At 35.4% G+C, this 27,477-nt stretch overlaps 1 protein-coding gene across 21 annotated transcripts in view; it reads left to right on the forward strand.

The window, feature by feature from the left end:
• Positions 1–27,477, forward strand: part of LOC129732121 (innexin shaking-B) — a 234,823-nt gene that overhangs the window by 185,487 nt on the left and 21,859 nt on the right. For 20 of the 21 annotated variants that reach the window (XM_055692653.1, XM_055692650.1, XM_055692640.1 and 17 more), the window contains 4 exons: positions 20,974–21,128; positions 26,487–26,551; positions 26,643–26,809; positions 26,865–27,043. In XM_055692653.1, coding sequence (XP_055548628.1) covers positions 20,974–21,128; positions 26,487–26,551; positions 26,643–26,809; positions 26,865–27,043 — 566 coding nt within the window. Of the gene's footprint in view, positions 1–13,251; positions 14,401–20,973; positions 21,129–26,486; positions 26,552–26,642; positions 26,810–26,864; positions 27,044–27,477 lie in introns of those variants that run through there. The other variant, XM_055692660.1, reaches the window with a different exon arrangement.

Raw genomic sequence — 27,477 nt, forward strand, 5'->3', positions numbered from 1 at the left:
GCCTTGACCGACCCTTACGGAGGAGTACTTCTAGGGATTAAGAAGTGCTATTCTTTCTATCGTATTAACCTCCCCTCGGTCCCAGGCGTCGAAGCTGTCGCATGTCAAATGACAATACAAGGTAAAGAGCTTTGTATTGTCTCGATATATATATTCCTCCCAGAGCATAGGTTGGGCAACGGCTGCTCTTTGATTTAATGGAACTTCTTCCCTCCCCACGTTTGATTTGGGAGTTTTTAACTCTCATGGCGTGGCTTGTGGTTCCCCTTCTAATGATAACCGCTACTCTTTGACCTCTGCGACGACTTCGACATGACAAAATTAAACAACGGGGACATGACACGCGTTCCGAAACCTCCAGCGCGCCAGTGCTTTAGATTTATCTTTATGTTCAACATCGCTACGGTTGGATTGCATATGGAAGGTAGTCCTTGATTTCCACGGTAGCGATCATCTGCCTATTCAGATTTCAATTGACAATGGTTCAACTCGCACGCGATCAGTTGATATTCCATATGACCTCACACGGAATATCGATTGGAAATTATACGAGGAAATGATTTCAGAAGTTAAATCAGTCGATTCAACATCACCCACCACTTAAAGGATACAACCTCCTTACGGGCTTGATTCTCGACGCCGCGTTGCAAGTCCAAACGAAGAAACATCCCGGCGTGACGATCAAAGAACGACCTCCCACTCCGTGGTGGGAGAAATAGTGCTCCGATGTCTACACGGAAAAATCCGACGCGTTTAAAGCCTTCTTTCGGGGGTGAAACGTAAACCCGACGACTTTAAGCGCTATTTGGAGCTTGAGACCAAGTTTGAAAGCTTGGTCCGAGCAAAGAACGCAGATATTGGCGTCGGTTCGTAAACGAAACGTCGAAGGAGACATAGATGAGCACTCTCTGGGACACAGCCCGAAGAATGCGAAATAGATCAACGATCAAGTCGGTGGATATTTGATTTTGCCAGGAAAGTATGTCCGGACTGTTCCTGCGCAAAATTTTGTTCGCGATACGTCTCCGGGCCACGACGCGATAGAATCACCTTTTTCGATGGCAGAATTTTCAGTTGCCCTCCTGTCCTGTAACAATAACGCACCTGGGTTAGATGGGATCAAATTTAACTTGATGAAGAATCTACCCGGCAATGCCAAGAGGCGCTTGCTGAACTTGTTCAATAAGTTCCTGTAGCAAAATATTGTACCGCAGGATTGGAGGCAAGTGAAGGTGATCGCCATCCAAAAATCGAGGAAACCAGCTCTTATAAGCCGATTGCAATGCTATCCTGTATCCGGAAACTGATGGAGAAAGTGATACTCCGTCGTTTAGACCATTGGGACGATTCAAATGGTCTACTATCAGATACTCAATTTGGCTTCCGCCGTGCCAAAGGAACGAATGATTGTGTTGCGTTGCTTTCTATAGAAATTCAGCTAGCCTATGCTCGCAAGAACAAATGGCATCCGTGTTTTTGGACATTAGGGGGGCTTTTGATTCCGTTTCAATTGACATTCATTTGGCAAACTTCACCGACAAGAATTTTCACCAATTTAAAACAATTTTTTGCATATTTTTTTGTCCGAAAAGCATATGCAATTTGCGCATGGCGATTTGGCAACTTTTTGAATTAGCTACATGGGTCTTCCCCAGGGCTCATGCTTAAACCCCCTTCTTTACAATTTTTATGTGAATGACATTGATGCATGTCTGGCAAATTTATGCACGATAAGACAACTTGCGGACAACAGCGTGGTCTCTGTTACAGGAGCCAAAGCTGCCGATTTGCAAGGACCATTGCAAGATACCTTGGACAATTTGTCCGCTTGGGCTTTACAGCTAGGTATCGAATTCTCTCCGGAGAAGACTGAGATAGTAGTTTTTTTCTAGGAAGCGTGAGCCTTCTCAGCTCCACTTACAGTTAATGAGTGAAACGATTTCTCAGGTTTTGGTATATAAATATCTTGGTGTCTGCTTCGATTCGTAAGGCACCTGTGGATTTCACGTTCGGTATTTGATGAAAAAATGTCAACAGAGAGTGAATTTTCTCCGGACAATTACTGGATCATGGTGGGGCGCCCACTCAGGAGGCCACATAAGGCTTTACCAAACAACGATATTGTCGGTGCTTGAGTACGGGTGTTTCTGCTTCCGTTCTACTGCAAATACCCATTTGATCAAGCTGAAACGATTGCAGTATCGTTGTTTGCGCATTGCCTTAGGTGGCATGCATTCGACCCACACGATGAGATTGAAAGTTTTGGCGGACGTTATCCCATTAAAAAACCGCTTTTGGGATCTGACTACTCGTATTCTCATCAAATGTGAGGTTTTGAACCCCTTGGTAATTGAAAATTTCGATAGGCTAGTTGAGCCTAAATCTCAAACCCGTTTCATGTCACATGTCTCAAAGTATAAATCCTTCCTCATACACCTCCAATCGTGTCGACTTGTTAGCTACTTCTGTTTCTACTGTGTTTTTCGATACATCCATGATGAAAGAAACTCGTGGAATCCCGGATCACTCACGCGTGCAGCAGATCCCTAAAATATTTTATAACAAATATAAAAACATCAACTGCGACAATGCGTTTTATACTGATGGATCACTTCTCAACGGGTCCACTGGCTTCGGTATCTTCATTAACAATTTTACCACCTCCTACAAGCTTGATAATCCTGCTTCTGTTTACGTCGCAGAATTGGCTGCAATTCAGTATACCTTAGGGATTATTGAAAAAATGCCCACGGACCATTACCTCATCTTTACGGACAGTCTCAGTTCTATTGAGGCTCTCCGATCGATGAAGGATGTAAGGCACTCTCCGTATTTCCTGGGGAAAATACGAGAACATCTAAGTGCTTTATCCGAAATTCTCTTAGATTACCTTAGTGTTAGTCCCTTCTCATTGTTCTATTCCGGGCAATGAGGAAGCGGACTCTTCGGCTAAGGTGGGCGCAACAAACGGTGATATTTACAACAGACCAATTGCCTACAATGAATTTTTGCATTTTTCACGTCAGAGCACACTTATCAACTGGCAGGCCTCGTGGGATAAAAGAGAACTGAGGAAGTGGCTACACAGCATCAACGCTAAGGTTTCCACCAAACCTTTGTTTCGGGGGTTGGTGTAGGACGAGATTTCATTCGCAAGATGTCTCGGATTATGTCCAACCACTACGGGTTAGATGCACACCTCCTGCGTATTGGACTGGCGAGCAGTAATCATTGCGTTTGTGGATTGGGGTATCAATACATTGAACACTACTTTTGGATACCCTCAGGGCCAGAGGAATACAGCCCTATGTGCCAGTTCGGGATATCCTCGGTCAGCGAAATTTGCCATACATGCTACAAATTTATAGCTATTTGAAGAGCATCAAGGTGTCCATTTAACAGCGACACGAATCTCGGATAAAAAAAACCACGTTAGTTTTAGTATTAGATTTAGTTTCAGCTCGTAGTCGGCAGCGAGGATAAAAAAATTGCCTTTAGTTTATAAGATATTTTAGACCATAAGGCATTAGATTTAATTGGCTCCGTAAAACATTGATTTGTATTGTGCCGTGTCAAAATAATGTTGTGTGAATAAAAAAAAAGAAGGTTTAAAAATTTGGAAGAATCTGTGAAAAAAAGTTGGAACGAAAATTGTGATTTTAGTGCCTTCAAATAGAAAACTGTATGTCGCTCGTAGTATGAAAGCGATAGAAACATGATGTCTTTTGACAAGTAGGTTTACATCACTACGAACGATAAGTCATAATTGCGAAAGCAAACAAATTCTAACAATCAAAATTACAAATTTCTAACAGTGTTGAGAAGTCAGCATTTGTGATTGGACACACATACTCAATTATTCTTACTAATATTTATCATAAATACTTAAGCTACTAACAAATCTCCCTCTTGCATATCTGAATGTCCTAAAACTTCTTAGAACATACGTTATGGCTATAATGAACGTTTGAATCACTATTAATCGCACAAAAATGGCAAAACACTGTGCAATGGGATATTAAGCTTAAGTGGCATTTTTGTGAAAATGATTAGTTTTCCATAACATGTAAAAACGCCAATATCTCAGCCTCCCGTGAAGATATCAAGGATCTTTTTTCATGTAAATTTTCGTCTTTCGCTTTGCAGTAAAAATTCCAGTTCTTGATCAAAGGGGTGAAGGGTTTTATCTAAAAATATGAGCAAAATTCATCTTTCTACGATGTTCAATGAGCTCTGTGAGACAAATAGTTGAACGCGATGCTGAACCAAACCATGTAAAATATTCAAAAGCAACCCCACAAAAATGAAAAAAAAATAATTGGAAAAATATGGGAATCGAACAGAATTGGAAAAAGTGCAAAAGAATGGTTTTGTAGCTAGAAAAAGTAATTTTTTCATAAATCACGTTTGGGCAACCTGAAAACAATTTTTAGAAAGTCGAAATGTTCTGCAAAAATGCTATAAATAACATTATCTTTCAATTTAGGGCTGAGCACATTGACTTTTTCAACAAATGTTTTTTGAGACAGTCTAATGTATATAGGCTGCCTTGAAAAATCAAGGATCGTTATTTGAACAATTTTTTTTTCTATTTCACGGCCATCATTCAAGTTTTGCAAAGCAAGACAGTGTATGCAAATATTAAATGCAAATGAAATAAACATGTTTGCTTGAAAATACAGTGATCATCCGATTATATCACTCCCCGATTTTATTACCATTTTCACTCGATTTTATCATCATATAACATTTTATCAAATGAAAAATGTCAGGATGAACTGATTTCCCATTTAGATCAAATATTTCCGTACTTATATACAACTCTGTGTAATATTTTAGATATAGTTTGGGGTTTTCGTTCGATTAATTAAATAGTGATTCAAGTGTTAACTTTAGTCATAAAGTATATTCGGAGAATTTTACAGCTATTAAACAACGCTTTTTTTTGATATAGAAAACAGTGTGATCAATCCACCTTAAAGTTAAATAGGAAATTTACTTTTTCATAAGATTGAGATAGACGCATAGTGTCTTCAGCAAAGTTTCTTATGATCTCAAAATAATACACTTTGCTGAAAAATTTATGTTTCTGTCTCTTACATATTACGAGGCACTAAAAATCCCAATTTTTGTTCTAACTTTTTCCCAAATTTTTCCAAATTTCTATACCTTCTACAAAATTATCAGCCATCCGAAAAGACATATTTTTGCAAAAAAAAAAATTGTTTTATCTATTAAAATCAACTGGCTATTTCACACATTTTGATATTTTTGGGGGTAATTGCACCTCAACCATCTCCAAATCTTGCAATGCTTCACAAGTGACAGTTCCACATGTCAATTAAGATACAAACTTTCATCGTTTAATGTCTGTAGGCAGCATTTTCAAATAATGTTTAAAAGAACCGTTTGCGTATTTTTGTATTTTTAAAACAAGTACAGAATGCACTAGAATGCATCTACGATATCTAAATTCATTAGTGTTGTTTCGACTTTTTTCTGTTTTTTGCTTGCGGGTAGCTTTTAACTTGCTAGATTAATGAAGAAAAATGTAAAAAGAGTTTAAATTTTCGTGTATTTGGAAATGTATTAAGGAGATAAGAGTAGATTTTGTAAAAGGGCTATCCGTAAACAACGTATATACATTGAGGGTCATTTCTGGTCCCTCTTCCATCACCTTAAAAAATAGCTAAAAATCAAGAGGAATTATGTTTCAAGCTGTTTGAGAAATGTATGGCTTCATAACTTTATGCAAACACTAGTACCTAACCCACGAACTAGTAGTGCAATTTGTGTTTCATTAATATGAGAGCCCTTCCTTTCAGAGGTGAGAGAGGTGTCAAATTACCATTGACATTTTTTTAATACCCTCCACTGACCCTTACACCAAAATATTTCTTGCTCTTAAAACCCTTACCATATCAAATTTGATTCCCTTTGCTCGATTAGTTTTCAAGTTACGCAGAAATTTGTATTATATTTGAATGGGAGTCCTCCCTTCAAAAAGAGGGAGGGGTCTCAAGCTATTCTAATCCCCTTTTCTGGCTTCAAAAACCCCTTCATACAATTTTTCATGCCGATCGGTACAGTAGTTTCCACGTCTTTATGGATCAGAGAGACAGACAGACCAATAAAACTGCTTTTCTATATGATTAGATTGCTTGTAGTCATTCAAATCACTGATTTTACGTATTAAATTATTGGTTTACCATCTTCCATAGCAAAATAGAAAATTTCCCTATTTTGTCACATTCACTATTTTATCACCACAAACATCATCAAGGGGGGATATAATCAGGTGATCACTGCATAGGGACAATAAAAGGAGACAAAATGTCTTCAATCTCCCCTACATATTCTCAGTACACTCCCCCCACAATTACGGATCACTTTTGTATTTCCTGGTATTTTACTCAGTAACAAAAACTGTTTAAAGGCATTTAACATTTTTGCAGTGAAATATGCCATATTTGCTAACTTTGAACACAGTAAACATCTTTTTTATAGAAAACGCATCAATTTTTATAAGCGTAAACAATTGTCATGGCGAATCTATCAAAATATTTGTCGTTTTTCTCATTCAGCCTAAGTAGCTCACTCCTCATTCATAAGGTTTATATGAGCCGTTGAGAGCAAAAGTGGTACATGTGGCATTAAGTAAATTTTTCAGGAGAAGCGATAAACGAAAACACTCTAATAGTAAATGATTTTCAACAATTTTTTCCAATATAACTGCACTAAATCATTGCTGGAAGGTTTCAAAAGACGGTACATGAAAGCATAACGAGTTCTGGTTGAAAAACATACACAAACTTCAATGGAAAAACAAGTACCATTTTTGTTCTATGGGAAAAATAATGATAACCAGAAAACGTTGAGAGCAAAGGTGGTACATGTCCAGTGGGAGCATGAAGGATGCATTAGAGCTCTCTAATCTTAGGACATAGAACATTCATGTCTTCAGCAGAGTTGTCCAGGTGATTGAGTACTATAGAATTATGATCTGTTTGTTGAGGAATTCTGTCGCTTCGTGGCGCTAGTGTATATGTATTTGGTAACAGCATACGAGTGAATACTGAAATAGGTAAAATGTTTTCTGTTACAAAATAGTCACGGGTACACTAGCGCCACGTGGTGAAAAAATTCCAAAGCAGACAGATCTATACTCAATCACTTAGCAACATTGCTTAAGGGGTTATATACCTTTTTGGTCGAGAAAAATGAGGGAAGTTTGAATTTATTTTAAAGTGCATAGCACCATTTTCATTGCATCAAAGTGGTATTTTCTGAAAGTACAGTTTATCAACAACAAGAAAATAGGTTTGATTTTGAGATATACCAATTATTACCTGAGTAATGGCCGTTTCTCCGAAACGCTATTTTTTTTGCAGAGGCTTGCGGTGATCCTGGTAGAGACTCAGCGGATCAACCGAAATCAAAAAACTCATATTATTTCATTAGTTTAGAAGTGTGCCGGGTCCTTGAACGATCGCTTTTTTGAGTATTTTGTTTTCAGTGCAAACGGGAACGTTTTTCCCAAAAAATGCACGCTTTGAGCGCAAAAAATTGCATTAAAAAAATTTTGCGGCAAAATGTAACTGTATGTTTCAAAAAGCGATCGTTCAAGGACCGGCGAATTTTATAACGAAAATTTAAAAAAAAAAGATGAATCGGTTCAAAAAGATGAAATCGGTTCAGTAGTTTTCCCGCAATCAGGATCACGGCAAAGTCATTTTCCGGAAAAAAACTATTCCGAGATAATCGCGTGCAAAGTTTCATGTTTAGCTTATGCGGCCGTGGCGAGGCGCGTTGCAAATCGCTCTAACTTTCTTCCTATTGCTCAGATCTGTATGAAAATTTGTGGAAATTTTCTCAAGATGTTGTATTTGAAGATAATGTAATAAAATTTTTTCCGTTTTTTTTGAAAACTAAAAAGGTATATAACCCCTTAAGACATGATTGTTTTATATCCTAAGATCCTCGATTTACAATTCATTTAATATGCACAGACTGGACATGTACCACTTTTGCTCTCAACGAAATGGTGATTATGTAAATTACCAAAAATTGTTTTGGCTGTAACATTGGTTTAGGTTATCAGATGTCGATTTTTCTTGGATATTCTAGTACATGATTGCTTTCTGCATCAATTTATGCAAAAAAACCAAAAAGTGTAAAAATGGCACATGTACCGCTTTTGCTCTCAACGGCTCATATGTGATATAATCGTTAATTCTCGTGCAAAAAATACCTCGTACACAAAGATCAAGGTAAGTTCTCAACGATTCATCAAAATGTTGATGGTTGATAACGATTTTCATGTAAAAATAAGTAATTTTCTAAGTGTTCCATAATAGGGACCGAGACAAGGTAGTTTTTCACAATTATAAATCACTTCGATTCAAATGTGATTTCCACCAATTAAAACACTCTCTAACCTTCTATTGAGCTCTAAACGGAAGCTTAACAGTGCTGAGTCTTTGAAGAATACTGTTCCCAAATCATGCGGGATAGGAAAGCTACGCAAAGCGGCAAAACATTATGATGTACCATATACAACGGTTCATCGCTATCTTCGGGAGCGACAGACCTTGACTCTCGATGTTACTGCAACCCCAATAGCCACATAAAATGTCGCCAGAGCATGCAAGATCTTTAATACGATTTAAAACATGCTATTTATTCATAATAAATAATTTAAATAAGGTTCATTGAAAGAACCATTCGTTGCCAAAATCTGTTTTTATTATGTTGATCCATAATATGATGCAAATTGTTTTGTAATTGGGACCGTTCCCAAAAATGATCCATAATTGTGTATTTAATGAGCTATGTAATAAATATGATTTCTGGGAAATATTCAAAAAACCTGGAAATAAATACTCAAGCAAGTGAAAGGGTACATACTTCTGTGACTGAAAAAAAATTATAGATTACTTATGAAAAAGAAATTGGCCAGATATGATTTTTTGAAATCATACATCTTCTTAAGGTGGTTCTGTGGTTTACGATGTCGGTCGGCTAGCTCTCCCACACGGTTGTGATATCGGGTTCGATTCCCGATCAGGTCGAGGATCTTTTCGAGCTGGAAATTTTCTCGACTCAGCACTGGGGCACGGTGCATCGTTGTACTTATCCCACAACATGCAAAATGTGCTGAAAATAATATCGATAACGAACTTTCTCAACTAATCTAGTTGATCGAGACCGCATTGGCCCCCCAGGCTAGCGTACGATATTGTTTATTGTACATCTTCTTAAGTGATCCATAATGTGGGGGCACTGTAGTTGATTTGGAAAAAAACACCATACCGAAAATAGCAAAACTGTGGATTCGAATCCCACCCGAATGAGGATTTTTTTAGGCATAGTTTTTTTAGTTCTCGTTCATATTTTGCATTTCATAATTGCATACACTATTTTTTGAGAGTTTTCCCTTTTTGCGTTTAAAAAGTGAATTAGATAATATTTGATAAACCCATGGTTGATGATAAATCAATAATTTATAAAAAGCGGGTATTTTTGCAAAAAAAAAAGAGATTTTCAAAATATAAGATTAAAACAAGATGTTACGGATATGCGCATCCGAAAAGGCCGAATACTTGCATCATGCATCACGAAATATTATGCGGATGTTGAAAAACTAATACTTTATAAAATTTTGCAGTAAAATTTTCCTTGGTGTATTTGCTGCTAGTTACTATATCTTTTGCTATGGCGCATTTCATGCGAAATAAACGAAATGACGAATGTCACGGATATCCGCATCTGTATCCGTGAATGCGCAACAGTCGCATGAAAATTGACATTTGCATCAGAACTCACATATCTACATATGCAGATGTCTGAAAATCATATCTGTAACACCCCTGGTTCAAGGTTATCAGAACGGGATGCATTTAGAAAGTTAATCATTTTAAGTTTTTTTTTTATTTGAAATGATCATATGCTCCTTTAAAATGATCATATCCTCAAAATATTAAAATTAGAAAAATACTTTAAAATTTTACTTATTTTACCTGACATATCGTACATTTTTCTATTCTCATATTTTTACCAAAGGTCTTGTCATATTTACTAGTTTTCATTAAAAAAATCAAAGAGAAAATTTAACTCACTGATTTGGTGTTTATATTTATTCATTTTTAATTTCATTTCTCAGTGTATATATCTATTACAAAGCATTATTGGTTCCGTACAATTAATTTTCAGGCATTTTTCTATGCAACCAAAGGTTGTTTATCTTTAAATATAGTATATGCTAAAAACATACTAATTATCCAAGTTTTCCAAGCCAAACACGTATGCAAAATTGCATTCAAACCGGAGCCACTCTAAATTTTGGAAACGCTCTTTTACGACTTTTTGGAGATATTTGAGAAACAGGATAGTATATTGATTATTATATATTTAGATATTTTCATATCGCTTTGTATCAAAACTTTAAAATGCCAAAATATAACATAGGACTGGTTTGCGTGCATGTTCATTACACATCCAAATTTTACTCGATGAATTATGTTTGTCACGTGAGAAATGCCAGATTACGCCGCTGAGTAGGTTAAAATAGATTTTTCATCCAGGTGGCTCTTAGCGAGTATATAAATTTGATACAATTTGTAAAGAAACTAGTTTCAGAAGTATTGGTGATTGCACTGCACATTTCTGTCGCTCATAGTAACTTTCTGTACACTGAGCATGATCTGAATTATTTGAATTCTGTTTGATTGATACTAAATGTATATTGATCTCAACTAGATTATCGCTGCCCAATTTTATATTCAAACCTATATACTAATTCGAAAACTTACATGTAAATGTAAGAGACTACCTAGATAAGGAGAAAGTATTTTATAGTAAAGAAAATCGACTTTTAACATGCATACGTTCGAGCACACATGTGCACTCATTCACAGAAGAGCACGTAATCTGCCAGAAAACCATACACAACACTGTAGAAGATTCAACGTGGCAGATGAAACATGTGTGGCACGCGAGAACTCAGTTGTATTTATATGTCCGTTTATTCTCTCCAAATGGACTTGGTCTTGAACCACGTTTACTGATATTCCGATTCAATCCTGCACCAATTCAAAGAAAATGAGTAAAAGGAAAAGCGTATAAAATTATAACCAAAATATATAAATATGTACCAATCCTTATTACAGAAACTCACAAAATCAACACATACATTACGTATTTATAAACATTTCAAACTTAAACACATATTGCAGAGAGAGGCCGAATATTTTATGTTTTAAATAACGGATTGGATACTAGTGTTAATTTTGGCGTCGAGACGCTAACAACGTCGCCGGGTGCGAGTGAAAATAAATCAGTATGTAAATATATATATTTTCGAATACCGTTTTTCGTCTGCTCAGAGCCAGTTAATTTACAAGATCGGAAAATTTATCAATTCCTGCTCATTTCGCTGGCTAACGAACAAAACAAGTGAACGATAACTGTCTCTTGCCAGGAATTCAAATTCGTGCAAAACGGACGATGGAAATGAAAATTTGCTTCAAGCTAGTACTATTAATATAAATTAGAAACAGTGTAGTGATTGATTGTCAAAAAACATGGTGCTCTAAACAGTTTTCACGTTCTTTAAAAATCTATATTGCCATAAAAATGTCAATTATTTCAATGCTAAAAAAAACATGAGCGATACTGTCTTACAACGTCTTCTTTGATACCTTAGAATATGTGTTCAATGCTTATTACTGGATTTTTTACTCACCAAATTGGTGAATACGATCTAGTGACGGGTGTGTGCGTCGTTTACCGTCTACCGCCTTGATTGGATTAGACTATATGGCGTATACAGCACTGGTTTGAAAATAGAATAGTTTTGCCACGTCTCAAGTGTGCATCATCATGAAAACGGAGGAAAACTGTGCGTCAGCATCATACCAGTAACATTTTCTGTTTTCTTTGAATTTGAACACTAAACATTAGCTGACTGTTTGCTGGGTTTGAAGTCGTGCCAAAATAGTTTTGAGTTGATTTAATGTTGAGTTGGTAATAGGCAAATCTATGAATTTTATTGATTTAGAGATTAACGATCTCGTTTCAATATACATTGTTACAACAAATGCAGCAACAAATGATGCGAAAATAAGAATCAATCATTTTCATTCAAATTTGATACATACTTAGTGCAACTTTTTTTTTTTTTTTGGTTGAAGTTACATGTTATTTTTGGACTTATAAATTATAATGTCATTGTTAAAAAATATACACTACACAACTCTTCTTCAACACCACGATCTTGTTACAACTTCTCAAAACAGACTTAACTCATCTACTGAAAAATCATAACTTACTGTTTATTTAACTCTAATCACTAAATTAATCAAGGCTGCAGCAATTTGCGATGTTTGATGTTGCTCTTACTCTTATTAATTGTGTTGTGTTGAATGATTGAAGTAATGATGGTTTTGAATTAAAGACTGTAAAATAAATACCAATTATACCATTCATTTTTATCGTTGACTACTGCTACTACCAAAGATATCAAAAATCCTAACCCTTTTTCTGAAGAAATTTCGTTTTCCGATATGAGCTTCAAAATAATCATATTTTCATCCACCTACATACATACATACAAACGTACACTCATACACACTCACGACAGCGCACTTATAAGCTAAACGAAACAAAAATGTTATCGACGTAGAGGAATTGAGGCAGAAGGGGGTAACACTTTTTTGAGATCCTTTTCGTTTCAAACTAGAAACATTTTTTCCGCACTAATCCTCACTGCTGCGGTTAGAAGATCAACGATGCACAAACAATCGATTCTGTCCAACATTGAATGCGTTACTCTGCTCCACTCTATAACCAGTAAATTCACAACAATTGTCTTCTGTCCATAAACGTATAAGAGCCATACTTTAGACCGGCTTCACAAAGGCAATGAATATCATATATCCAATGTGACTGATATACGACTAATAGATAATATTATTCTATTTGTTTATTTCTTCACGTGGAAGCCAATTGGAAACATTCCATATTGTAACCAATTACCTATAGCTATAACTAAATTAACTGCATGGTACGACAAATATACATTGAAAATTATCATTTGATTCGGGATTCGCAATGATTATAATCACTATAGATCAGTAACAGCTAGAATTCTTATAATTTGATGCACTGGTGTGATACACTATTTATACGAAATGCAAGAAGCTATTTTGAAAATATAATCGTGATTATCTTTAAATGTAGAATTGTGCATTCAATACTCATACTTACTCAATATCTATTTCAGATTAAAATCTGAGCCATTTGCTGATCAGTTCTACTCCATTCTATTCGCTCCTCATACAAATTCATGAAAAAAAAGCAGTGAATCCATTTAAAATTTAGGTCGTACACTCCCAACTGAATGCATGTAACAATTCATGTGCCAATGTGAGAGAACCTTTCTATTGGTGAACAAATTTCCTTGCAATGAATATATGGTTTTTGACTGACAATCAATCACATGGCTGAGCAAATTTTCTTCCTTCTGCTAGACTGGCAAATTAATATCTATTAGTTCCGCAACCGCTCTCCTGCTACATGACAGTTGGTCCCAACAAAATCATTGCAGCTTAGCAAAGAAAGTGTCAAAAATATTTATATTTGTGATTGTAATAAAAGTGTAACAAATGAGTGAGAAAGCAAAGTGAAAAATTCGATTGCCAAACGAGTTCATTTTAGCACCGAAGCCAAACTTCATAACTAGCCTACATATTCTCAATTGACGAAGAAGCCTTACCGTGAAGTGATATTTTTGTAATTCGACGATGAATATTACCTGCTAAGTGATAGTAGATTTATTGCTCAATCTTGTGATCAGACTCTGTATGTAATAAGAATGAAAAATTCGCGAAAATTGACTGCTTCATTGACGTTACACGATAGAAAAATATTTACTATAATATGGTACCAATTAGTTACACATCATTAACTTTTGAATAATATGCGACGAAATAATATCTCTTAAGGAAGAACCACAGACAGTATTTGTTTTAAAATCAAACAATGTTGGATATCTTCCGTGGCTTAAAAAGCTTAGTCAAAATTAGTCATGTGAATACAGATTCACCTGTGTTTCGTTTGCACTACTCAATAACCGTTATGATATTGATGTCGTTCGCACTAATTGTTACAACAAAACAATATGTCGGAAATCCTATCGACTGCGTTCATACTAAAGACATACCAGAAGAAGTTCTTAACACGTATTGTTGGATACATTCTACGTACGCATTGAAAAGTCTTTTCCTGAAAAAAGTTGGCAGTGAAGTACCCTACCCTGGTGTTGGGAATTCAGATGGAAAAAGCTTGGACAAAAAATTATACAAATACTACCAATGGGTCTGTTTCTGTTTGTTTTTCCAGGTGAGTTGAATAAAAGTATTTACAGGATTAAACGTCAATTTATGTCGATACTTGAAATATCCAATGCATATATGTTGCTGTGGTTATCGGCTTTGGTAAGAACAAGAACAATATAGCTAAACTCATTATCTCGTATATCGAAGCAGATAAAAAAAAAATTAAGTTTGATGTAAAATTAGACGGTAACTTGGGCGTAATATATCAACACTAAACAGAATTTAGGCAGTTTTTCGATAGGAACAAAAATGCAACGAGAAGTCAACAGTAGTGACTTGAGCACGTGAGTTGTTTTGGCCTGAAAATTTGAATGCTGGGAACTGTAACGGATGCCGATAATTGCCATAAATAAACTGTATATACGCAGTCAAACTACCATGAGCCGATATTATATGACTCGATATTTTCCTTTATTCGATACCTCCTTTGCTCGATGGTCCGTATGGTAATTATGCTCGGTGTTTGGTTTCTATGAGTCAATATCATTTTCAAATTTCAAATTCACCAGACGTAATCATAGTGTGAATGAAATGGGCATTTAATTCGTACTGAACACGGAAGTATGCTGTGAAATCACGAAAATGTTATCTAATTTTTCAATTTGTCATTTCCAAATAAACTGCTCATTCGATTGGTTCGAATTTCTTCTGGATAAGGTTTCAAATTCATGTTATTCTGAAACTTTCACAGGTAATGACAGTGTATATTATTAAAATTCATTTTTTTCTTGTATGTAAACTATACATAAACTATACTATACAGAAAATCATGCCATCATTTACCCAGTAAAAAAGACGAACTGTTTGATTGCATCAATGGTTAGAGCGGAGTTCGAAAAAAATAATGCAGCACTACTGCCTAGTGTTCTCTCTCGGCTCTTAGTGATAAAAGTAGAGGTTGTAGCGTGCCATCTGTGGCTGCGTTTGAATCTTCTGCTGCTGCTGCTGTTGACAAACCTTCCTATGCGAATGTGGTTCGGGATTCAGATGATTTAAACTCGAAGGGGAAAAAGCGCAAAGCTGCTGATGATTTAAATACCAACCGACAAAAGCGTAAAGTTTCATCTGAGGATTCAGCGATGTTTACTTGTGATGCTGCAGAATCTGCCAATAACAGCTCGGAAGGTGGTCTATTACGCTCAGGTAAACGTCGTAACAATGTGCAACTACCTATGAACAACCCGATCAGCACCCCACTTCTGCAACCGCTACCCTTTGTCTCTTGTCAAAGCCCGTGCTCTCCGCTACGCAAATCTAGTACGATCATGAAAATGGAACAAACAGTTTTGATTAAGCCAAATGCTGCACAACCTGCTGATGCTACTAAAAGCGACATATGTGAAAAACTTGACCCGGTTGAATTTGCCGTTCAAGAGCTGCGAATGAAAGAGTCTGGTGAAGTGGTTATTCGATGTGAAAATCAGCACCTAGCGTCAAAACATTTCAAGGCTGCCACTGATCGGTTGTCAGAGAAATACACCGTCAGCACCCCGAAGCCGTTGAAACCGAGACTTAAAATTGTGGGTTTTTCTAAGAGCATGAACGAAGACTTTTTTTTTTAAAAAGTTATAGAAGATTGAAAAATATGAAACTTTGTTAATCAAACGAAAAACCTATCTTCATTAGGTACAAAGTTATAAAGTATATTATATGGAACTTGCTTAAAATTTAGTTTTTTGTACTTAACTTTTGTCAGTTGCATTTTACACGAAAGTATTGTTCGGAGGAATTGTTAGGGCACACAAAACACACATTTTTGCCGAAGGTCATATATCTCCAGGACTTTTCCTTATAAAGTTATATCAAATTTTAGCTTCTTTTTTCGATAACTTCAAGAACGAATAAGTTAAAAAGGGGCAAGTGGAATCATGATGTCAATATTGTTCCTTGAAGTTAAGCTCAAGTACTATAAACTCCTGTAGGTTCCATTTTTCCCAATCCACCAATATTAAAGTACGGCGAGCATATGTTACAGTAGGTTTTCATATATCCAAAATACTAACTTTTTTGTGTTAAGAGATAGAGGAATGGTTAATTCAGCAAAGTTTTAGAACGTGCAAAAATATGAAACTTTGCTGAACTCAGAACTGGTGAAATTGTTACAGATTTCAATTCGTATGCGTAACGCTGCATAATATAACTAGTACGAAAAATAAGTAAGTTTACGCAATAACATATACATTATACGAAATCAAAAATAACAGAACAAAAAAATTTCTTTCAAGTAATTACTCGTTGTTATCCACGTTCGTACGAAAGTATATTCGTACAAATTGTACAAATTATCGTAATGTTGCAATTCTATTCGACAACTTGCAATACGAATGTTCTATACAATCAACGGTTTTGAATCAACAATAAAAAATTTAAAACAAAATATTAAACATTCGTATTTTCACTTACTTGTGAAACTTGTGTAAGACATATGTCTTTGAATATCAGTTCTTTTACGACATATATAATAAAAATTCACAAAATGACATGCTCCATTAATTCCCAGTATCCCACTTTCTGATGCTTCTATAATAATGGGTAATGCTCTCAGTATTAAAAGACGCACATTTTTTGTCTCAAAAGATTTCTTTTTAAAGAGTGATTCCGATAAAAAGACTACCATGAGTATTACGGATAGGTTACGATATTATAGTGACAGTAAATCGAATTCGATAATATATTATTGTTCCATTTCGCTCAGACTTTTACTAAAGTTTTTGTGTTTCTCGTGTTTTGAAGAATTATAAGTTTCGACAGTAGGGTCTTATAACTCACTCGGTAAGGGCACATCAGTCCAAACTGGAAGGCAAGAGTTCGATTTCCGATACAGTCAATTGTCTTTTCGGGTTGTGGAAACACTTTCGGCTACCTTGGAGCATAAGCGTAACTTATAATTGTAGGAATGCTGCAAGAACACTGCGTTGTCGCGGGCGCCCGTGAAGCCAAGTAGAAGAATGTTTTACAGTTCTGTAGGGTTTATCGATTAAAGTGAGATCATTAAACTCCAAGAAGTTTAGTGAACGTGACGTGAATTTGACCATTGAAAGTTATTAATAGGTTAGAGAATCGACACAAAGTAAAGACTGACACAAAAATCTCTGATGACTTAGTTCAGATGTTAACTGACATAGATATTGTTAAGTTACAATTAACTCTAACAATTTCGGTGCAATTTCGCTAAAAACAAAACGTTGAGATTGGTACTCAAAAGCTAATAGTCGTGTATCTACGAACAATGAACATAAATAACATTATAATCGATAAGTATAGGGTTGAACATGAACCAAATGAACCAGACTATTAGATAAATGTATGACCTAAACAATCCGAAGGATGAGGGGTTATCCAGCCTCTCCAGGTTACTTAGAAAGAAATTAGTAAGAAGTTATGCAACCTCTGTAGACTTATGTTATTTAATTATCATTGAACATTCAGTATGGCGTTTTTCTTTCGGGAAACCATAGCCATAGGACACGTATAACGTTTTTTGTACATGTTTGTCATCCAGAACTTTGGAATATAGAACTTGTCGACATAATCAAAAAAATGTAGCCCTGAAGCTCAAAATAGTTACCCCAAAAAGATTATAGCTTTTTAACCATTCCTATTAATATTGGAGCCCTTAGTGTAAGGAAAAACTCATTTAAGTCTCTGAAAAAGTTATTTTTACTAGAGCAGCGGTTCTCAGCCTTTTTTTGTACGCGTACCTCTTGGTGATATTTTTCATATCGACTGTACCCCTTGGCTTGGTGGTAGATCATGTTGTGGTAATCTAGTTTAAGTTTCAAATTGAGCTATGGTTCATTTGATTGCTGCAGTCTTGTTTTAAGGTGAAACGGGACGAAATCCAAGCATTATTTTATCATAGGTAACAGGACATGGTTACCATGGTTTTTTAAAGGCCATAAAATTCAACACAACCATCAGGTTGAACATTTTTATATGCTAGCGCAGCCTGCTGCTGATAGTGCTAATAACACTGGCGCACAACTTGACACACACAATTGACTTGAAACTAGAAAAGAGCAAAAACCGGGATTTTTATTTTTCGAGGCGTTACACTTCATAGGCAAGTTTCAGACGATTTCGGCCAATTTTTCGTGTGAATTAGTTTCGATCGCGACGTTTATTAGTGTTAAGAGAATAGAATACTTAGTTTGAGTGGTTACGCGACTGCTTTGTACTGGTATTTGTTGAAAGGTTTCACGGTAAAACCACAAAGCAAAGTGATTGAATCAGGTGCTCTGGTGCTGGTTTAGCTGTTTAACTATAAATAATTGCGGGTTAGTCGAAAAATAAACGATACTTTATGGCGCATTCCAAAATTTCGGTAGTATGCAGGAGAAAACCATCGGTCATACCATGCTTGGATTCCGTCCCGTTCCACGTTAAAAGCAAGATTGAACAACAAATGAAGTATTATAAAAAATTGCTTAGTCCGCCATTACTGATTTTTCTTTCGCGTACCCCCTAAAGGCTTGAATGAAGATCAATCGTAATTATTTTTGGTACTAGTAAACTTTCTCCAGCTTTTATGTGTTTTGAGTTTCTTGGGGTGAAATGCAAAGTCTGCGGGCAGCTATCACTGATACCCATAGTGATGGAACGAACTGACAGTGCATATAAAGTAACGCGGAGTACACCACAATTAATCTAACTAATGGTAGCAGTGGTCATAGGCTCCTACGAGAAAAGAAGTGTGTTTTGAGTCTTTAAAAATATGGCTTCAAATTGCCATTTTTGACATGGTTGGGAAAAACGTGTATTCTTGTGTTTTGAATGTTAAATGATGATCTTACACTATTCTACGTTTTTAGAATTTATCTATACATCACGTGAACAATTTGAAAGGGTAGTCTAGGATGAACGCAAAAACTCACGGCCTCCTATGAGTGTACTTGGTAAACATCTGTAGTGCACAACCGATATTACATGTGAAAGTTCTTGAAAAATCCGTGTGTCCATCTTTCCCTACCTTAGTGTGTCCGTCTTGCCCGACCTGATAGCAGACTTTTCAAACGATCGTAGCTCTCTATCGGAACAACCAACATAACACTTTGCTCTCACAAACAAATTAAAACACAGAAATTTCGCAAGTTTTCTACTATTTTCCGTGAAATCAAAATTACACACATCAAAAAGCGCGTTAACGAAAATATTTTTTATTTTGTTTACAAATTTGACAGTTTGCTCGCCGAAAAACAACATTGTATCTCAAAAGTATTGACACACTACTAAAAAGGTATTCGCATCACTCTACAAATAAAATACATTTTATTTTGTGAAATATTGAAAGTGTCCATCTTGCCCGCAGTGCCCGTTTTTACCTACGTTCCCCTATATGTATAAATATGTCTGTTCCATATTGTATTGAATCAAGCGTTAGTTTTTATAAACTTAAATTTTTTACAAACAAACATTTCATAGCAAAGTCTTACGCATGTGGTCAAATCTCACGTCCGCAGATGAAACACAAATGTAGTATTCGTTGCATGCTGTAATATATTTAAACATACCTATACAATTATATTTAAATACCAAAATGTTTGTAAAAACTAAGTTGTTGATATAACAATGCTCTAAGACACATTCAGTTTGTTTCATAAGTTGGAGTGATGAGCTACTTTTGTTTGAACAAGTTTTATAGTAAATTCAAAAATGTAGTTTTCAACGGTATTACTTCATGATATTACAAAGCACATTTGATGTATTGTAAGTATTTCAAATTAACTGCAAAGAAAGAAAAGCCATACCAACTGCAGTAAACATTGACAAACTGGTGAAACACAAAAAACCAAAGCGATGAGTACTTTAGTTCGACTGTTACATAATTTTAAACGAGTTTTTTTTTAATTTTATTTTCGCAAGTATATTTTCTTAACATAAGAATGGCCTTACTTTTTTAAATTTTAATGATGTGATTGTAAATACATCACTGTTTGAATGCTATGAACCAAGTAACTGTAGTAAGAATCAGTCACGATGCAAATATTACTTCGTATCTCGGTTAGGAGCATACATTAACAAATGTGAAAATTTCTGAAAATTTATACCTAGTTAAAATTGTCAGCTTATTCTCAGTTAAGTTATTATCTATTCTTTCTAAATTTACTCATATAAGAAAACACACTGAATACTTCTTGACAATTTCCATAACAACAGAATTAATACACCTTATACAATTATCAAAAACATTTTCAAATATAAATGTGACCGCTTTAGAAGTCAATTAAGAACATGTCACGCTACCGCCTTGTTACAATACAATTACATTTATCACTAAAGATACTAATAACTTGTTAGTATCAGATCAATTGAATTCAAAATAATCTTGATTCTTTTTTTTCGCTTTTTTTTACCCATATCCATATTTTTCGCAAAAGCAAGAATGCTTCTTAGGCAATGATATGGTATAACAAACAACTCATTCTGTTGATTATTCATAGTATCATAGTACCATTATCATGTAATCATGAAAAAACATAAACCAACGATCAGTATATTTGACACATCATCAAAACATATTTAATTATCTATATTTCATGAATGATTATCACATTATAACACATGTTACATTCTATAGGCTATTTTGTTTTACACGCCACGGTGGTTATGGAAATCTTGGGAAGGAGGAAAAATACATGCACTCATGATGGATCTTGACATAGGCATTTGTTCCGAGATAGAAAAGAAACAAAAGAAAAAACTACTTCTTGATTATCTTTGGGATAATTTAAGGTGAGTATTTACTTTTTACTGTTTATATGTGCCATAGTTATGCCATACAATAGAGTCGCTTTTTACGCGGTTTTTTTACGCGGATTCCGGAATTTACGCGGTATTTTTTGCGCGGATTTCGGCTTCTCTTCACTCGGAACGCAGAATTTACGCGGCTTTTTTTACGCGGATTCCGGAATTTACACGGTTTTTTACGCGGCACGTATCCCCCGCGTAAAAAGCGACTTTAGTGTATTGTAACACAACAGTATCTGATTCGATTTCTTTAAGGGGGGGATTTGTTAGTAGCTTAAGTATTTATGATAAATATTAGTAAATAATGAGTATGTGTGTCTAATCACAAATGGTGACTTCTCAACACTGGTCTCTGATTTCAATAAAATTTTGATGTTGTCTGTCATAGAATGTTGCCTATTTCGTTAGGCGTCGTACACAAATTACGTAACGCTAAAAACCTAGATTTCAGACCACCTCCCTCCCCCCCTATGTAACGATAAGTAACTTTCGATATGACTCCCCCCCTGAAATTACGTAACGATGGACAACCTGCCCCCCTCCAAATTTGCAATTTTGAGCAAACATCACAGTTATGTAACGATCTCAACTACCTCCCCCCTATGTAACAATAAGTAACGCAGACTTAACCCCACTCCCCCCCTCATGCGCTACGTATTTGTGTACGACGCCTTATTGTTTTTTCAGAAGTAATTTGAAAATGGTACACTTTTTTTTGCTTTTTCGATTTTATCACGGTAAAAAAATCTCATAGCATTATGCGCATTCACAATTCAATGGAGTATAAGTTCAAAATTCCAACGAACAAACAAAAAAGTTAGTTTGTAATATTTTTCCCCATAGCATTTTCGCGAACTTTGTTAAGGCAAATGAAAATAAAAAAACCTTGTAGTTCCCCAGTTTCACATAAACAAGCATTAGTTTCTCTTAATTAGACTGGAGTAATAGACAGAAAAAAAATCCAATCAATTATTCTTGATTTAGATTTTTTTGAAAAACCGTGATAAAATCAAAATAAAAAGCGTGAGAAAACCGTTCACGTTCGGTTAGCGAGTAGTTATATTAACGAAAGTTGATAAAACCGAAAAAGCACTAGATTATTCAAAACAAAATGTTATGAAAACTGCAAATCAAAAAGTTGTATAGTATAGAATGTTATGAAAACTGCATATCGAAAAGTTGTACAGGATAGAATGTTTTCTCTATGAAACTTCAAACACAAATTATGCGCCCTGTCGATGTGATCTGGCCTTTCTAATACTAACTTTATTATTCGTTCCAATAGATTATCACATTAGCACATACACTTCTATTCTCTTAAAAAAAAAGATGGTCCGTGCGGGAGACCGAGCCATTGACATCCCTATACCAAGTAACAGTAAATGACAATGAACTCATGTCCTGGGCTCAAATCCATTTGTGCCTACTGTCAGATCTAGCTATCAGATAGAGGTGTATAAAAAGTAACAGTGATACGCTACCTCGTTTACACATACGTTGAGATGTTAGCCTTTAAACATAGCGCGATGCCATAGGACTGATAAAGACGTAAGAGTATAAAAAATGAACACAACGAAAACCGTGTTCCTATTGATTATGCGCTGACTCGAGTCGCATTGTGTGTTTCTCAATTCGTTCTGATATATTTGGCAAGCATGAATTAAAGAGCGTTACATACACACACACACACACACACATCCTTACACACATTCCTCGAACTCGGTCATTGGACCACTGATAGATCTTCGGTTTTGATAGGTTCTATGCATAAACATAGAAAAGTGAACCATAAAAACTGTATGGTATTACCAAAATATATTGGAAACATTCCGAGGAACTCAACCTTTCGTTTATTTATACACAGACTTCGCAGCCAACTGCTAAGGGAACATCCATAAATGACGTAGCTTTTTAAGTTTTTTTGACCCCCTCCTCCCCCATCGAAGCATTTTGTCACAAAGTCAGGACCCCCCTCTAGGTAATTACGTAGCTTTATAACACCCCCCCCACATATTTTTTTTGCAAATTTTATTATCCAAAACATACCTTGAGTCATTAATGAACAAGAAAAGACAAGGAAAGAACAAAAATGACAGACTGTCTGTCTGTCTTTCTGTCTGTCTGTCTAATCCATATAGACTTGGAAACTATTGAGCTGACCGGCGTGATATTTTGTACATAGGGGTTTTAGGGCCGGGAAAAATAGTTCGATACCCCTCTCTGTTCTGGAAGGAAGGGGTCCCATACAAATGAAACACAAATTACTGCACATCTCGAGAACCAAACTTGACATGTAATACAGTCAAACCTATTTTTGTGCGAGGGATAGGGACCGCACAAAATAAATCGCATAAAAAAATCATTTGAAACTTCACGTGCAGCTACAAAACAATATTTCTACAGCATTAAGGCTGATACAAATTTCGAATTCTTTTTATGTCCAAGGTTATCAAAGTTAGCAAAGGGGGTGGCAAGAAATAAATAACACCGAGACGAAAAAACAGAAATATCTTTGATCGAAGTTTGTGTGCAAGTTATGACGTTTGTAACTTGCACTCAAATAAACGTTGAATAGTAACACTTCATTATTATTAGTATTCATTTCGCTTGCCTTTCGACGACACTCTCGTTATCACCTGACTTGTTTGTTGCTAAATTAAGCATTTATGCTGTCAGAAAACCAATGAAATAAACAAAACGGTTTGAGCTTTTTTTTCTTCCCCTTCCAATATTCATGATTTTTGAAGGGGGGAGGGGGGTAGATAAAATGAAAATAAAATTTGTAACGGCCTTATTTAAAAAAAACTTTTTTTATGCGGTGCATAAAAAAAATCTCAGTTAAAAATAACTCGAAAGTTGTTGATTCTGATTTAGAATACCTATACGAACGATTTTAAAACATCGGATTGATAAACGAAACTTTTTTAAACATACTAATCCTTTCAACCGCTTTCCTTCGTAGGCAAGCAATTCGTGACTTTTCCTACGTCAAACTGGCTCAAATGGTAATTTTTGGACGCAACACCTTTGTAATGCGTTGGAATTCATTCCCAGGATCGAAAAATTAAATGGCTGAAAATGTTGTCGGAAGTGGTCCTTTTTCATATACTGCACAAAAAAAATCACACAAAAAAAAATCACATAAAAAAGTCGCACAAAATAAATTTCGCACAAAAAGAGTCGCACAAAAACAGGTTTGACTGTAGTTTCTATAGACAAAAAGAATATTTGCATAGTGGTTCGACACCCCTCCTTATTCTAGGAAGGAGGGGTCTAAAAAAAACAAAACAAAAAAAAGGTAATGTTTTAAGGATAAAAAATATGTCCATGGTAGTTCGACACCCTTCCCTCTTCCGTGAGGGAGGGGTCCTTCAATGAAACATAAATGCACATTACGAGAAATAATCAAGTAAATGGAAAACAGCCGAAAACTATCAAATAGCATCCAATATGAATATATCCGGAATTAGAATGTTGCCCAGAGACCAAAAATTGACTTCATTTTGGAATCCTAGATGACGACTTCTGGGAAACAACCGAAAATGACCGAATACTACAAGTCAGACTCGATTATTCGTGACTCGATTATACGGAGAAAATGGTTCGATAATCCGGATTCTTCTTTTTTTCTTCAGTTTCGGATTTTGTTTACATGTGTGACGTTTGATTTTTTATCGATTCTATTTAGAAATTCCATGCAGTATTCTGCGCTATATGGTGCGTAGCTAACTCAATGCGAAAATAAGAGGTGCCACGATTGATTCATCTAATTATTATTGAATTTTCTACATTTAACAATTATCACCATACGCTCGCCAAATAATTTTTATATGTTATGTTTTTACCGAGTACATTACCTTATTTAGTTATCAACAAACTGGTTGTTTTTGATGAAAAAATTTAAAAAATACTAAAAAAAATCGGCTCGGTTATCCTGAGAATTCGGTTATCCGGAGTGAAATATTTTTCAAAACTCGAGATAATCGAGTCCGACCTTTCAGATATTATATTACGGATGTTTTCGTAATCGGTATGAGCCATAGAAGCCAAGATTTGACTCTGGACATTATTTTAAATTTAAAGATGACCACTGTGAATATAGTGGATTTTTCCGGAATCAGATTGATGCTCACAACCCAGAAATCGACTCCACATGCCATTTTGAAATCCTCAGTGGTGGGCACCGCTAAACGAAAATTTAGCGACGCTAATCGCTAAGCCGCTAACCGGAAAATTTAGCTCGATAATCGCTAAACGCTAAACCCACATTAGCGGAACTTTCGCTAATCGCTAATCGCTAACTTTTTAATATGTAAATAGTCATATCGCTATATTTATTGCTCGTGTTTTGTAAGATTTGGACCACCTTGATCTGTTTTGGTTAAACAAACGAAAACAATTACTTTTTAAAGGTAAGTATTTACAATAAGAGGTGTACGAAACGGTATTCATGTTTGATTTTGTAAAAACAAGAATAACAGAAATTATTTAGCTTGCATTAAAAATAGATACTCTTAGGAATGTTTTCATAACAATTCAATTATTATCTGAATCGAAAAAGTAGTACCAAAGTTGGCATAATTTCAAGCGCATTGCAATTTACCAAAGTTCTTGGTGTGCCGAAAATTTAATCTAGACCTTGTGCTTGTTCTTCAAAATGCTCCTGTGGCTTGTACGATAGCTGGAACTCCATTCTGGGGTAAAAAAAACTGACAGAAGTAACTTTCGCAGTAAAGTATGTTCATCTTTCGAATCAATTTACGTACGCCATCAGCAATCCACAGTTTTTCTAAATATTTCTATTGTCACTTCTCTACAAAATTTAGCGAATTAGCGATTAGCTTTTCGAAGGCCAAAATTTTAGCGACGCTAACAGTTTCGCTAACCAGCTCAAAAATTAGCGAAACCGCTAAATCGCTAACTGAATTTTAGCGTCGCTAATTAGCGAATTAGCGGAATGGTGCCCACCACTGGAAATCCTCGTATAAAAACGCATAGAAAAAGGCCTTAGTGTATTTGATTTCATACTCTAAAATAGAATGATAATAAAATTTGTAACGGCCCAACGATCAAGATGTAACAATACATTCAAGGCGATTTTATGGTTTATGAATACGAAGAAACCGCATGTCCTGCAAGTGTATTCTTAGAAATGGTGAACATTGTCTTATCCTTTTTCACTATAACTAGTCCATCAAACGATAATCTAGAATGATTGCTGATTAATTTGAAAAGTGCAACTTGGTGCTACTTATGCCTACCATTCTATTACAAAAGTCAACATAACAATGGCTTTGCAGCTTCAAATTTTTTGTATAACTGAGTATGTTTCCTATATTCTAGGTATCACAACTGGTGGGCTTATAGATACTATATATGTGAATTTTTATCACTGGTAAATGTGATAGGTAAGCAAAAGCAAAATTAATTCTTGCAATTTCGTCAATATAGTGAATATTATTTGTAATTAAAATAATACTATGTTTTTGTTTAATACAGGCCAAATGTTCTTAATGAACCGATTTTTTGACGGTGAATTCATGACGTTTGGTTTAGATGTAATAGCACATATGGAAGCGGACCAGGAAGATCGAATGGATCCTATGATCTACATATTTCCTAGAATGACCAAATGCACCTTCTATAAATATGGTGTCAGCGGCGAAGTAAGAAATATATATACTCACTAATAACTCATAACATAACATTATCTTTTTTCAGGTTGAGAGACACGATGCCATATGCATTCTTCCGCTAAACGTAGTCAATGAAAAAATTTACATATTTCTGTGGTTTTGGTTTATAATTCTATCAATACTTACAACGTTGACATTATTTTATAGAATAATTATTATTTTCTCGCCTCGAATGCGAGTATATTTATTAAGGTTAAGGTTTAGGTAAGTGAAATCATTTTGTTTTATTACTGTGTAGATTAGTTGTATATATTGACTGTGTTATATGTTAGCCTTGAAAGTGCTGCCTAAATTTGGACCTCACGAAAATTCTCTGGTTCGTAGGGCTAGCGAAGCTATCTCTTGTCTGTGAATAATTGATAATTACTAATCTTAGTTACTATGACAATATGAAATACAATTTCTAATTAGATTTAAATTCGGATGGCCCTGGGGTTGAGTTTTGGCTTAATAATCCATGCGCAGTATTCCTAGATATCCATCATCCCATATGAGTGGAGGGAGTATAATGGAAACCCAGAAATTAATTTATGAATGAAATATATTGTGAGCTATTTCATAACGCCATGACCGAAACTTATATTTGGAATGTATTGAACTGTAAATACTCACATTCCAGGGTGCAATGAATATCTATT

Source organism: Wyeomyia smithii, chromosome 3 (genome assembly GCF_029784165.1).
Source record: "Wyeomyia smithii strain HCP4-BCI-WySm-NY-G18 chromosome 3, ASM2978416v1, whole genome shotgun sequence".
Classification (NCBI taxonomy): domain Eukaryota; kingdom Metazoa; phylum Arthropoda; class Insecta; order Diptera; family Culicidae; genus Wyeomyia; species Wyeomyia smithii.